The 15,238-nt window shown below is 36.7% G+C and overlaps 1 protein-coding gene across 1 annotated transcript in view; it reads right to left on the reverse strand.

Moving 5' to 3' along the window:
- The window catches only part of ITPR2 (inositol 1,4,5-trisphosphate receptor, type 2), a 707,773-nt gene that overhangs the window by 407,551 nt on the left and 284,984 nt on the right, over positions 1-15,238 (reverse strand). Inside the window, exons 23-24 of the mRNA XM_006866982.1 lie at positions 14,400-14,565; positions 11,687-11,860 (exon numbers count right to left, since the gene is read on the reverse strand). Of these exons, the coding sequence (XP_006867044.1) occupies positions 11,687-11,860; positions 14,400-14,565 (340 nt within the window). The remainder of the gene's footprint in view (positions 1-11,686; positions 11,861-14,399; positions 14,566-15,238) is intronic.

Here is a 15,238-nt window from a genome sequence, read left to right on the forward strand (position 1 = left end):
ATCACTAACTGAAGGCCCTGAAAGCTTTATTCCATTCAAGTCATTAAGGTCAACTCTACTTTGAAGAAGCAGCTCTGTCCCAGTTACATTTTGAATGCCTTCCAACCTGAGGTGCTCACCTTCTGGCACTATATCAGACAATGCACCACAGTTATATATGTTTTTTACTGACCAATGTTATCAAAAGCAGAAGGCTCTTCTTCCTAATCTGTCTTAGTCTGGAAGCTCTGCTCAAACCTGTCCACCATTGGTAATCCTGCTGTATTTGAAATACTTATGGCATAACCTCCAGTATCAAAGAATCGCATAAGCCACCACAGTATAACAGACAGCCGAGTGTTGAATAACTAAAGGAGACAATAGAGAAAGATGTGGCCCACAGAACACCAAAGGATCTTAGTTTTGGCTCTGGTCAGAGTTGAAAAAGGATGATTAAGGAAAATTTTTTTTTAAACAAACGTAAACCTCTCTTAGGGTCTTATATATAAAGACAAACTTGCTTCATTCAAGATTTTGGAACTAGAACTTGTATTACTTAGTTGTTGTTAGGTGCCAGAGAATCAGTTCTGATCCATAGCAACCTTCTGCACAACAGAATGAAACACCGTTTGGTCCTGCGCCATCCTCACAATTGCTGCTAAGCTTGAGCCCATTGCTGTTGCCACCATGCCACTCCAGTTGGAGGTCTCCCTCTTTTTCACTGACTTTTACCAAGCATGATGTCCTTCTCTGGAGACTGGTCTCTTCTGATAATATATCTGAAGTATCAGAGATGAAGTCGGGCAATTTTGGTTTCTAAGGAGCATTCTGGTTGTACTTCTTTCAACACAGACTACTAGGGGACCCCAAAAGGAGTACTGGTAGTATAGTGGATTAAGGGTTGGGTTACTGACCCCAAGGTTGATGGTTCATACCACCTGTTCAGTGGGAATAATATAAGATTGGCTGCTCCCATAAAGATTTACAGTCTTAGAAACCCTAAGGATTAGTTTTACTTGTCCAGTTCTGTCCTATGAGTTCGAATTAACTTGATGACAGGGAATTTGGGGGGCTTGGTTTTACATGACCCCAATCAAAATTTGTTCAATGTAGTTACAAAATGTAGTAACCCAAAGTACCTCACAGAAGCAAATGAAATCATCTTTGAATTAAATACACACCTCAGAGAAATTCTACATGTGACGTTCCAAAGAAAGTAAGTTCATAATTTGAACAAATAAATAAATATATCTGAAGGATTTCTTCAAGTGAAGTTAAAACTTCAAAGGACCCTCCTACTATAAAACAACTAAATCCTGAATGCAAATCTATTTTAAGTATATTATTGAACTCACAAAAAACAGAGGAGAGCTCCAAGAGACCCCATCTATACCCCTTTTCCAAGAGGAATAAAGTAATCTGAAACCAGATCAAAGATCTCCAGTATCAAGGCAACAGGATAAATTTCCCTGACAACAAACGCAACCCAGAGACTAAGAAAACTCTGCGCCAGTGTTTTATTTATGAAGAGCTAAACCCAAGACTTCTGCCTCAACACAGGTGTTCAGGATAGCAAAGTGGATCCAGGCCAGCATCATCACCTGGCAATGGGTCAAAACAATCACAAGTACTCCAAGGGGAAGTTATCCCCTATTACAATAAGGTTAAAAGTTATGAGATCATTATCATAGATGACCAAAAATACAAAGAAGAAAGTCAACATAAATGAAAATCATAAACTTTCAAGTGCTTTAGATCCTGGAATTATTGCAAATAGGCTGTGTAAAATAGGCATCTGGGGTTCACAAAAATTATCAAGCAGAAGAGATGATTCAAATTGACCAAAAATGTTGAATAAACAAAGTCTAATTATAGATATGAAAATTATAATTGATGAAATTAAAAATTCAGTAGATAGGATGAAAAATTTAAATATATACATGGAGATTCTGATGACTCTAATTAAATTCACAGATTTGAAATACATAAAATTGAAATAATAGATTTGGAGGAAATTTTCATCTGCATTACTACTGATATTGTTTACTTACAACTCCCTTCTTTTCTCTAGCTGAATCTTGTCAAAGTTTTAGGTATTTTATTTACCTTTGCAAAGAACACTTTTTAAAGGTTCTACATACACTTCATTGTTGTTGTTGTTGTTAAGTGCCGTCAAGTAGGTTCCGACCCATAGCGACCCTGTACAGGGTTTCCGAGGGTGTAAATCCTTACGGGAGTAGAAAGCCTCATCTTTCTCCCGCGGAGCGGCTGGTAGTTTCGAACCGCTGACCTTAAGGTTCGCAGCCCGATTCGTAACCACTACACTACCAGAGCTCCTTACACTTCATTAGAGTTGTAGAATTTAAGAACCACTGTTCAATAGACCACAAATTTCTCAGCAGCAGCAGCAGCAACAGAAGTCAAACGATATAGATTAATATCATCAGAATGCTTAAGAGAAAGAAAGACTTTACTAATAAATTTTATTTTTTCCTAATAAAAAAGAATAAATTTAAAATTATAGGCATTCATATAAAGCAAAATTAGTAGAATTGCAAGAAAAAAACTGAAAATCCTAGTAGAAATATCTCTTAACTATTGATATGTGAAGAAAACGAAAATATTGGTAAATTAAAAGGTGATTTTAATATAATTAACAATTTTGATTTAGTAGTCATATATAAAGCATTCTGCACTTATTTACATTCTTCTCAATTACACATGGACCATATTAAAAATCTGATGCTACAACAGGCCAAAAACAAGGCTCTATACAAACTATGGAAAACTAGCTGTTGTTGTTCTGTTTCATTCTGTTGTGCATAAGGTCGGTCGCTGTGAGTCAGTACCAACTCAATGGCACCTAACAACAACAACAACAATAACATCAAAGGAGTCCTGCTGTGGGTTCACACACTGGAATAGAAGGTTGGTCTGAATCACAAGGTCAGCAAGTCAAGCTCACCATCCTCTCCTCAGAAACCCTATACAGAGTGGCTATGAGTTGGAACTGACTTGACTGCACTTAACAACAAACACACCAATACCACATTCTCTTGCCACAATTTAGTTAAGAATTCGATAACAAAGGAAGTGTTGGGTATAGAGAGTTAAAATTCACTTCCAACTAAATCTGATCCAAAGAAGAAATCATAATGAAGATTTAAAAATAATATTGAATAATAATAAAAATTGTGCTGTTGTTATTAATGCTGTCGAATCGGTTCTGACTCATAGTGACCCTGTATAGGGTTTCCAAGGAGCAGCTGGTAGGTTTGAATCATTGACCTTGGAGTTAGCAGACCAATGCTTATTTTATAGTACCAAACGAGGGCTCCAATAAAATAACAATAATAATGGTGGTGATTATGTGCTGTGGAGTCGGTTCTGACTCTTAGTGACTCTGTTTAGGGCTTCCGAGGCTGTAAATCTTTACGGGAGCAGAAAGCCTCATCTTCCTCCTGCGAAACAGCTGGTAGTTTCGAACTGCTGACCTTGCGGTTCACAGTCCGATTCGTAACCACTATGCTACCAGAACCATTCATTAAAATTTGAGGGTTGCAACTAGACAGCATTAGATATTTAATTTGTTTAAAAATCTGCAAATCATGACAATGCCTGTCCATACATTCCTGCCCACACTGTTGACACTCTGCAAAAATTTCATTTTGAGGTGCAAGGATCTTCCCTATGGTCCTTATATTGCTTCATCAGACTTGCATCTGACTGGTTCCCTGAAAGCAGCATTTTGAAGATGAAGATTCACCTTCGATGAAAAAATGAAGACAGTGATGCATTATATATGAAAAAATTATATGTATTTGTCTTTTCTAAAAGTTGATTAAAATACATTGTACAGCAAAAAAATCTGAAAATTAATATAGTAACCAGTCACAATAAAATATTATAGAATAGTTGAAGAAATACAATAAAATATCAAACAAACTTAGAACTTCAACAGTCAAAAATGGGTTCTTCAAAATGATAAATAAAATACCTAAAATTCTGGTAAGATTGAGCTAGAGAATGGGAGGGAAAAACAGATATAAGTAAGTAATACCAAGAATAAAAAGGGATGTGAAACTACAGATATAGCAGAAATAAAAAAGATAAAAGAATGCCAGCAAATTGATGTCAATAAATTTGAACACTTGAATACATGACTAGAAAAATACACAACAAAACTGATGCAAAAGAGAAAATTTGTATGACCCTTAAACCATTGCAGAATCAGTAGTTAAAATCTTTCTACAAAGTAAATACAAGACCCAGTCAGTTTTATAGACAAGTATTACTTTCATAAAATTAATCGTTCCAATCTTACACACAAAAGAGGGAATATTGTCCATCTCATTTTATAGAATCAATTTAACCTTATTAGCAACACTTGGCAATAGTAGTATTGTTGTTGTTATGTGCCATGGCGTTGTTTTCAACTCATAGAGACCCTGTACAGGGTGAGGTTGTAAATCTTTATGGGAGCAGAAAGCCTCATATTTCTCTCATGGAACAGCTGGTAGTTTCAAACTGCTGATCTTGAGATTCACAGCCCAATTCGTAACCACTATGCTACCAGAGCTCCAAGAATAGTACAAGAGAGGAAAATTACAGGCCAATCATTTTTTGTTGTTAAGTGCCATCGAGTTAGTTCCAACACATAGCAACCTTGTAAGTTTTTGGAGAAGCGACTAGTAAGTTTGAACTTCCAGCCTCAGTAGGATGCTTATTCTATATCACCACACCAGGACTCCACATATATCTGATACAAAATCCTAAGTAAAATTTTTAGCAAACTAAATATATCAATTTAAAAATTATCATCAAAACACATTATTCTGGAATGCAACTTTACTAAGTTAGAAGTTCTATTCCTAATTTATGTAATCAAAAATAACAGATAAAAGAAAAATATCAATCTCAACAAATGCACAAACTACATTCAATTAAGGCCAACATAATTCATTGTAAAAATTAGCAAACTAGGAATCTCCTCAATTGATAAAGGATATCTACAAAAAAAATTACAAGTGAACATTACATGAGAAGACTTCAAAAACTTCATGAAACAAACGAAATTAAAAGATAATGGCGTTTTTCCACATATTCAATAGTGAAATATTAAAATCATTCCCTTTAAAACCAGGAACAGAACAAGGATGTCCTCTTCTATTCAACAATGTCCTGGAAAATCCTACCAGCATAATGTTGTTATTATTAAGTGCTATCAAGCCAGTTCCGACTCGTAGCAACTCTTCATAGGGTTTCCGTGGAGTCGTGGTGTATATGAACTACCGATCTTTGGTGCAAACAGACCTTGCAGTCGAGTGTTTATCTTACAGCACCACACCAGCATAATAAGGTAAGAAAAATAAGTAGAATATAACAACATTGTATCCCAGTTTGAACTCATAGCATCACCATGACTTGAAGTCACAAAAAATATTCTTAACCTATACATGAGTTGCTGTTTTCGTTGAGTGCCATTGAGTCAGTTCCAACTCATAGCAACCCTGTATAGGATTTCCAAGGAGCAGCTGGTGAGTTTGAACTGCCTACTGTGTGGTTCAAAGTGACCTTGAGGTCCAGTGTTTGATTCCACAGCACCACATCTGGTAAGACTTAATTATCTACCCAAGTAGAATTACATAACTGCTACTCAAAAGGCTGACAGTGCAAAAACATCCAGCAACTCCACGGAAAAAAGGCCTGCTTCCTCAAAGACTGTTATTGTTGTTGTTATGTGACATAGAGTCAGTTCTGACTCATAGCGACCCTTGTACAGGGTTTCTGAGGCTGTACATCTTTAAGACTACAGCCAAGAAAATCCTGTAGGGCAGTTCCGTTCTGTGATATGAGGTCGTTATGAGTAGCACATGACTCCATGGCATCTAACAAACACAACAAATTGGAAGAAGTAAACATATGAAAATATGCTCAGAATCATTAGTAATCCAGAAAAAGAAAAATCACAATAAAAACTAAACATCAAATGCATCTGGTTATCAAAAATGAAAAGGTGAGAAAAAAAGCATTCAAGTGGACAGACAGCAAGCTACTAAAACTCTCATACCTTGCTAAAGGGGGCATCTCTTGGTCTTGGGAAAATAATTGGCATTGTCTGATAAAGGTGAAAGCATTACAAGTTTTACTTCTAAGGACACTGAAGAGTCTCTTGCTTATGGACATCTGCTGACATAAAGGAATTTTCATAGCAGTATTGGAAAGGAGCTGTGGTAGTGTAATGGTTATGAATCGTATTGCTAACCTCAAGGTCAGCAGTTCAAAACTACCAGCTGTTCCGCGGAAGAAAGATGAGGCTTTCTGCTCCCATAAAGATTTATAGCCTTGGGAACCCCATGCAGGGTCGCTATGAGTCAGCACCAACTCCACAGTACTCAACAACAATAATTGCTTTTAAATGACTCCTGGTATATCACTGTAGAATAAGCACTGGACTGGTAACCACAAGGTCAGCAGTTCAAACCTACCAGCTGCTCCTCAGAAATCCTATACAACTCAACCACACTTGACAACAACAAATTGCTTTTTAATAGAAAAATAAATAAATAAACTGGAAAGAACCTTAATGTCAAATAAAGTGGATAAAAAGTTACATGGATAAACATTTGCATAAATGGATTAACATATATTAGAATAACTGAATGAATCACATCTATACATTAGCAAAGATAAATGACAGAAATATCCCAAACAGACTAACTTTTTTTTACACATTTTAGAAATACAGACATATGTGGTAAAGCTATTAAGAAAAATAAAAGTGTGATTAACCTATATTCATAATAGTCATTTTCTCTGGGAGATAGGGAGGGACTCTAAGGGCTTAAACTTACTAGTATTAGTCTATTTCTGAAGCCATACCTTAATTTTAAAATAAAATGTTCTACCACAGAAGATCCTGAATTTCCCATTACAGAAGTCTGTTTCGCTTTACGAAATAACTCATTTAGATGAGCTAGTTTGAGAAATACAAATATTATGTGAGGAACTGGATTTGACTATGCCTGGTGTGGCACTGTAGAATAAGCATCGACAGCTAACCACATGGTCAGTGGTTCAAACCCACCAGCCACTCCTCAGAAACCCTATGCAGTTTTGCTGTGACGCAAGACTCAATGGCATTTAGCAACAAGAAGTATGTTTTAACTCTAAGATTTGATCATTCCTAAATTACCATAATAAGCAGGACAATTGTTGTTTAGTACCATTGAGTCAGTTCTGATTCATTTTCTTGTTGCTGTTGTTAAGTGCCGTCGAGTCGGTTCCGACCCATAGCGACCCTGTATAGGGTTTCTGAGGAGCAGCTGGTGAGCTTGAACTACTGACCTTGTAGTTCAAACGGCTTTGCAGTCTGGTGCATTAACTCACAGAGCCACACCAGGACACCTTGATTCATAGCGACCCCTTATATTGTGTCTGAGGAGTGACAGATGAGTTTGAACTGTCAATCGACATTCAAACCGACCTTTGTGTCAAGTGCTTATCTTACAGCTCCACATCAGGACTCCAATAGGACAATGGATAGCACATAAAAAACAAACAAACAATTATTATTGTTGTTGTTTATATCCCATAGAGTCAGTTCTGACTCATAATGAGGCTATTACACCAACCATTAATTGAATATTTATTTGTACTAGCAGATCCCAATTTTGTTCTACAGTCTAGTTTTCCCTCAAGAATTCAGGAGATTTTCTAGCTAGTGGGACTTATTATATTAAGACTAAAATAATCCTGTGGTCCATTGGTGTACATATAAACATGTGGTCCTATCTTGAGATGTCTAGAAGATGTTTCTTTGGAGTGTGCTTAGATGTGATGTCTAGGATGGCTGCTGCCATGAGGCCACCATAAAAAGGACAGCCTCAGAAGAAAAGCTACTGATCCATGATGGCAGCACTGAGACGATGAATTCATTAAAGTTGGAGCCTTACTTCTTGACTCACTGATAAATAATACATCACCTTAGTGTTTATATTTTCATATTATTTATATGTTCTTACTGAACAAGAAGCCATACCAACTAAAACATTTGCCATGTGCACAGAATTACTGATTTATCACCACAACAACCCTATGAGCTAAGTAGTATTAACAGTATTTACTTTGGGGTCCTGGTATGACTCTGCAGGTTAATATGCTGGACTGCAAGGCCAGTTTGGACCACAGGTTCAGTGGTTGAAGCTCACCAACTGCTCCTCAAAAACCCTATTCAGAGTCGCTATGAGTCAAAACCGACTTGAAGACACTTAACAACAACAACTACAACTTCATAGATGATATAAATAAAATCTAGGGGGAAAAAATCAGTTGCCCAAAGTCACACAACTAATTACTGGCAAATTCTGGAGTGTTTTTAACCAATCCATGTTTTTAACCAACTATGCATTGTAATCTCAATGCTACATACTATTAACTAGCAATGAGCACTAATTACATTCCAAGCCCTTACATTCCTCTGTATGGAAGAAGCTGCTTTCTCAAATTTCTTGGGAGCTGAAATTCTAATTGAATTCAGGTTCTGCCAATGAGTTTAACCTATGTCAAATTTGGAAGACAGAAGACAAGTGAAGATCATCTTCCTGAGGCTGTGCATGCTGAAATGAAAACCTCAGCAGATATGAGTACCCCCAGTGGTTTTCATGTTCTACAATCTAGTCACATGCTCTGAGGGTGTGAGTCAGTGATGGCGGCAGCATCTGTGGTAATAGTGTAAGCAATTACTTGACCTTGGAATTGCATCTCTGATTGACCTTGAAATCAAGTCTAGTGGTAGTTCCAAACTCTACTTCTCCACAGCATTCCCTGTATTAAACCTCTTCTTGTATTTGTTGTTGTTGTTAAGTGCCGTCGAGTCGGTTCCGACCCATAGCAACCCTGTACAGGGATTCCGAGGCTGTAAATCTTTATGGGAGCAGAAAGCCTCATCTTTCTCCCACGGAATGGCTGGTAGTTTCAAACTGCTGACTTTAAGGTTCACAGCCTGATCCGTAACCACTATGCTACTCCATTTAATTTATTGAAATTTAACTCCTTGTATGAAATCACTTCCTACTTGATGTATTTATAATGGCTTCAATAGTAATTGCTTGAAGTAATAAAATCTGAACTCAACAAATAAATACATGAATGATTAGACTACCGTTTTACTGTGTGTATGTGATTAAAGTACACATAATAAAACATTTACTACTTCAATCCTTTTATGTATATAATTCCATGACATACATTATGTTCACCATGTTGAGCAAACATCAACAATTTCATCTCAAACTACCTGTACTTTTTGTATTAGGATATACAAGCAAAGTACTTATTCATCTTTCTGACATAAATACAGTTTATTAAATTTCTAAGAGGATGACATGCTATAACCTCTTTCTCCCACCTTCTCCCCCCAGAGATTAGAAAGTGAAACTACAAACTAGAGATTTCTATCCTTCATGAAACATATCACCTATATTTTTAAGTCAGGTGAATTTTTACAGTAAGTATAATGCATCACCCCTAAAGCTTAGTACTGTTTTCTATTTGTTCAAAAATAGAATGAAATTTTCTGAAAGGGGCAGCAACTTTTATTTACTTTCTAGAATATATGTAGAATATATATTTTTAAAATGTAGCAGTACTCTAGCCTGTGAACACATGTATCAATATCTTCACATATCAGGTCGGAAGAACCTGAAACAATAAGGCTGGAATTCAAATCTCAGCTGAGTTACAAAGAGAGCTGGCTGGCATTAGTCAGTCTCTTGGGTTCTCTGATTTCAGTTTATTCTTAGAAATGTGATGTTTATCTCCAAACTTAATTTTAACTGTTTTTAATACCATATGTGAAAAGGTCTAAGAAATGATATGTTGTTGTTATTGTTTTTAAGTGCCATTGAATCAGTTTTGACTCACAGTAGTTCTTTACAGGGTTTCCAAGGAGAAGCTGGTAGATTTGAACCACCGACCTTAAGGTTAGTAGTCCAGTGCTTATCCTACAGTACCACACCAGGACTCTAAGACCTGGTATAGTCATTGCTCTAAGACCGAGTATAGTAAATAAAATACACATTTTGTTTATTTTAACTACAAACAAATAAAAGTTAAGTTTTCTCTCATTTCCTAAGTATGGTGGTGGTGGTGATTGTGTGCAGCTGAATTGGTTTCAACTCATACCAAGCCTGTATAGGGTTCTGAGGCTATAAATCTTTATGGGAACAGAAACCCTCACCTTTTTCCTGTGGAGTAACTGGTAGATTTGAACTGCTGACCTTTCAGTTAGTAGCCCAGCTCATAATCCACTATGCTACCAATGTTCCTTCCTAAGTATGTTATGGAAGAATTATATTCCTTACCACCTCCAACTCCCCCAAAAAACTGCTCATAAAAAATTTGCATGGAGCAGAAATTCTACATTCTATTCCCTTACATTATAAAATGACAGAAAAATTTCCTATAAGATTGTCAAAACTTGTATGCAGCTAAGTGATAATTCGTTTTCAGCAGGAAGCAGGAAGGAGCCCACTAGTTAAACCCCTTATGGAACTTTTCAGTACTTTGACCTCTCAATGACCTGCTCTGATATCACTCAATACTCTGACATCACTCAATACTCTGACATCACTCAATAAACTAGAATATTTAAGATATTCCAACAAACACAAAAATTGGGGTAGTTCATGTCCCTACAGATTTAAAGTAAATTAAACACTTGTGGTTGTTAGGTGCCATCAAGTTGGTTCCAACTCATATAGATTGTGTATAGAGTTTCTGAGGAGCAGCTGGTGGGTTTAAATGGTAGATCTTGACGTAAGCAGTCCAATGCTGATCCTACAGCATCACACCAGTCATTAAAGCACTCTCTGTATTATCTTTTGTGATTCTGGCACTGATCCACTTATTTCAACATGGCCATTAGAATACTGCTTAAAAAGAAAACAATCAACATGTATATTTAGTGAAATGTGTCTGCAGGAACTAATTAATCCACAAATAAAAAAATACCATATGTGAAAATGACACACAGTCATTACTTTACCATTATTTAGATCAAGCATAAGTTTTGTTATTTTCATGTTAGCATATTGCTGTTCCATTTTAAAATATATATTATTTAAGAGTATACAATGGTTGTGGTGGTGGTGTTTTTTTGAGTCAGTTCCAGCTCACAGCAACCCTCTATAGGATTTCCACGGTGAAAAACCTTTACAGGAGCAGAAAGTCTCATCTTTCTCTTGAGGAACAGAAGTTAGATTCGAACTACCGACCTGGCGGTTAGTAGCCCAACTCATAACTCACTATGCTACCAGAGCTACTTAAAAATTTATTTTCAGGTTGGCAATAAGTAGCCACAGTGAATGCTGACAACTAAAATCCACCTCTTTTCACAAATCTCAGCTTTAGATTCCTTCCTTTTTGCCTCCTTGCAACTCTTGCCATTCTCCTTATGCCTCGATATAAAAATGCATAGTGGAAAGGAGAAGTTAAAAAACGAGACAATAAGAAGTAGTAGCAATCAACAAGAATTTCCCCAAGTATAGATTTATGGAGTTAACTGACTAGACAAATGAAAATTTTATGCATGCTTGCTCAAAATAAAAGTTTTTCTTTATAAATAAATTTTACTACCAGTCATATAGTTACATATATGGTTCAAAATGTAGTTTGGATTCTTTCAAAGAAAATCTGGAAAACCAACCTCGATTGGCTCTTCACCACCTTTTACTTGATTCTCTCCCATTTCTTCATTCTCATAACTGCTGCTCTTCTCAACCCACAGTTCAGATTTTTCTACAGTCAGTCGAAGCTGGTCTAGATCTGCCTTGATTTGTTTGTAGTTATCTACATCTTGATTGGACACCAGTAACTGTACCTGAAAACAGAAGAGTTTCAACCCATCATTTACTGATAGAATGTCATTTATTCCTATTTATTTTATGTCTAAATTCCGAAGTCTTTAAACATATTTGTCTCTTGGTTGAGGTTTAATATTTTTGGAAATTTTATAAATATGTTAAATAGATATTCAACATGAAACCTTACCTGGAAGTATCTGTGAACTCAGATCAAAATATTCTCATGTTAGAGAGGATGGAAAACAAAAATAAAAAGTGAGGCCTAGCAAAACTGTATAGGATTGTTGTTGTTACGTGCCATCAAGTCAGTGCCAATTCACAGTGATCCTATGCACAATAAAACAAAACACTGTTTGGTCCTGCACCAACCTCATAATGATTACTACATTTCAGTCCATTGTTGCCGCCATTGTATCCATCCGTCTTGTTGGGGGTCTTCCTCTTTTTCTCAAGCCCTCCACCTTACCAACATGATATCCTTCTCCAGGGACTGGTCCCTCCTGATAATATGTCCAAAGTATGAGAGACGAAGTCTGACCATTCTGGCTTCCAAGGAGCATTCTAGATGTACTTCTTCCAACATAGATTGGTTTGTTCTTCTGGCAGTCCATGGTAGTTTCAATATACTCCTCTAACACCATTACTCAAATGCATCAAATTCTTCTATAATATATCTTTTTCACTGTCCAACTTTCACATGCATATAAGTTTGTTAAAAACACTGTGGCTTGGATCAGCCTCACCTTAGTCCATGAGTATTGATGCTTAATCATCCAAACAAAATGAAGTGTTTGACAACTTCAATCTTTTCTCTACTTATATGGATATCTTTTATTGGTCCAGTAGTAAGGATTTTTTTTTTTTCTTTACATTGAGGTGCAACCCATACCATAGGCTGTGGTCTTTGATCTTCATCAGTGAGTATTTTATGTCATCTTCACTTTTAGCAAACAAGGTTGTATTATCTGAATATCACAGGTTGTTAATAAATCTTCCTCCAATCCTGATGCCACATTTTTTTTTCATATAATCCAGCTTCTCAGATTATTTCCTCAGCATATAGATTGAATAAGTATGGTGCAAGAATACAACCCTGGCACACACCTTTCATAATTTTAAAGGATTTGGTGTTCCCTTGTTCTGTTTGAACAACTGCCTCGTGGCAGTTGAAACCTTAGCTGAAAGTATCTGTGAACTAAGATCAATACATTCTCGTGCTAGAGAAGATTAAAAAGAAAAAAAGTGAGGCCTAGCAAAACTATATAGGATAGTAAAGTGTCATTTAAAAGATATTTTAGTCCTAATTTCTCTGCAACTGTTTCTAAGACTCTGTTTGGAAAACGGTAGAAACATAAAAGTAAATGAAAAAAATTAAAAGAGAAATAGATATATACTCTAATCAATGATACATTTTATTTTATTATGTTGTTGTTGTTATGTGCCGTGGAGTCGGTTCCGACTCGTAGCGACCCTGCACAGGGTTTCCGAGACTGTAAATCTTTACGGGAGCAGAAAGCCTCATCTTTCTCCCGCGGAACAGCTGGTAGTTTTGAACTGCTGACCATGCGGCTCGCAGCCCGATTTGTAACCACTACGCTACCAGAGCTCCCTTATTTTATTATAATGTGTATGTGTTCTGATATACACAAAATTATAAGGAGCTTTAAAGGGGGCTTCAAAAAGTACATGACAAAGTAGAGTTAAAAGATGGTGGAGAATTTTCCATGAACTTTTTGAAACCCACTCAAGTATATATATTTATATATATATTCATATGACTAGCCTTCTAGTTATTGCACATTCTTGAATATATTCATATAAAACTTCCTAATGAAGATTACAGGAACTGCAGTGGCTCCATACCATAAGCACTGGACTACCAACCACAAGGTCCAAAGTTGGAGCCCACTGGCCGCTCTGAAGGAGAAAGATAAGGTTTTCTGCTCTGCAAAGATGTAAAAGCCTTGGAAACCTTATACAGGGTGGCTATGAGTCAGAACCTACTCAAAGGCACTTAACAACAACAGCAATGAAGATTAATGTTCTACTAAGTGAAACAAATATTAATGAGGTGCATGTAAGCACATAGGCATTACTAATTGCTAGTCTAAAAATTGATGTGTTATTTAAATATCAAAAAGAAAATTATGACATCCACAACAATTATCTTCTCTCAGATTTATGCATTTATCAGTCACAAAACATGTATTTCAGGAATATTGCCCATCTTACCCAAATGTATCAGTAAAAATTGGCATCAAAAAGAAAAGCAGTAAACAAAACTCCAAATATGGTATTATATCCAAATGCTTTCTTAAATACTCCTATCTGTCATTCATATTAAAGACATTAACAAGAGCCCTTGTGGGAAACTCTTTCTAAAACTGATCATGGTCTGCTATCAGTGAAGGCCATACCTATCTTTAAAAGGTGAAAATTGTCCCTAGGGAAAACTACACATTCCCATGAATTCTGCAACCACAAAGTCAGGTTAAATGTTACAAACAACAGTTCAGAGCTTCTTCTATGGAATCATTCAGGGCTCCTCAATCGTACCTGTTTAAATGCCTGTAAAACTTCTGCCCTCTGGCTGAAGTGCTTGAAGAGCAGCTGCAGGGCTCCTGACAGTAAAGGAGGGTAGTCGTGCATAATCAGATGGATGAGCACCCGCAAAAACGTCCTGCCACCTTCATCATCAAGTTGAACTGGATTTTTTTCCTTTCTATAAAGCCAAAAATAATGCGAAAGTAACTTAAATGTTTACAACTACACACACCTATTGTCAAAATTATATAGCCTTTTCTTGATTTAGAAATTTTTAAATGCAAACAGTTTTACTTTCCCCCTCCTCAATTAACAGGAGAGGAAATAAGCACACTCACACAAAACAAAACATGTACTTGTCCTTGAAAGTAAGAGAGACCAATTGTCTCAGTCTGCCCCAGGCTGAGCAGAGTCCCAGGATGTGGGACAATCAGTGCTTAAACTAGGAGAATCTTGGGCAAACTAGATGAGCTGGTCACCTAGAATTAGGGATCCAAATCAATCCAAAAGAATTATAGACCAATAGGGTCACACCCTATAAAGAGGCTTTGGGACGGCACTAAGCAACAAACAACAAGGGTCACCCCTGGTAAATAAGTTTCAGCAGAGCTTCCAAATGAAGACAGACTAGAAAGAAAGACCTCACAATCTATTTTCAGAAATCAGCCAAGGGAGACCTTACAAATCACAACAGAACACAGTCTAACTTGCTTGCTTTGGATGAATCATTGGGAAACACCAATTACTAGAAGGGGCTTCATATTTGGTGAAGTAGACAGCCAGCAAAGGCAAGGGAGATCCTCAGTAAGATGGACTGGCAAAACAGCCGTGACACAGACTCGAACATGCCC

The sequence above is a fragment of the Chrysochloris asiatica genome, unplaced genomic scaffold (assembly GCF_000296735.1).
Source record: "Chrysochloris asiatica unplaced genomic scaffold, ChrAsi1.0 scaffold00098, whole genome shotgun sequence".
Lineage (NCBI taxonomy): Eukaryota > Metazoa > Chordata > Mammalia > Afrosoricida > Chrysochloridae > Chrysochloris > Chrysochloris asiatica.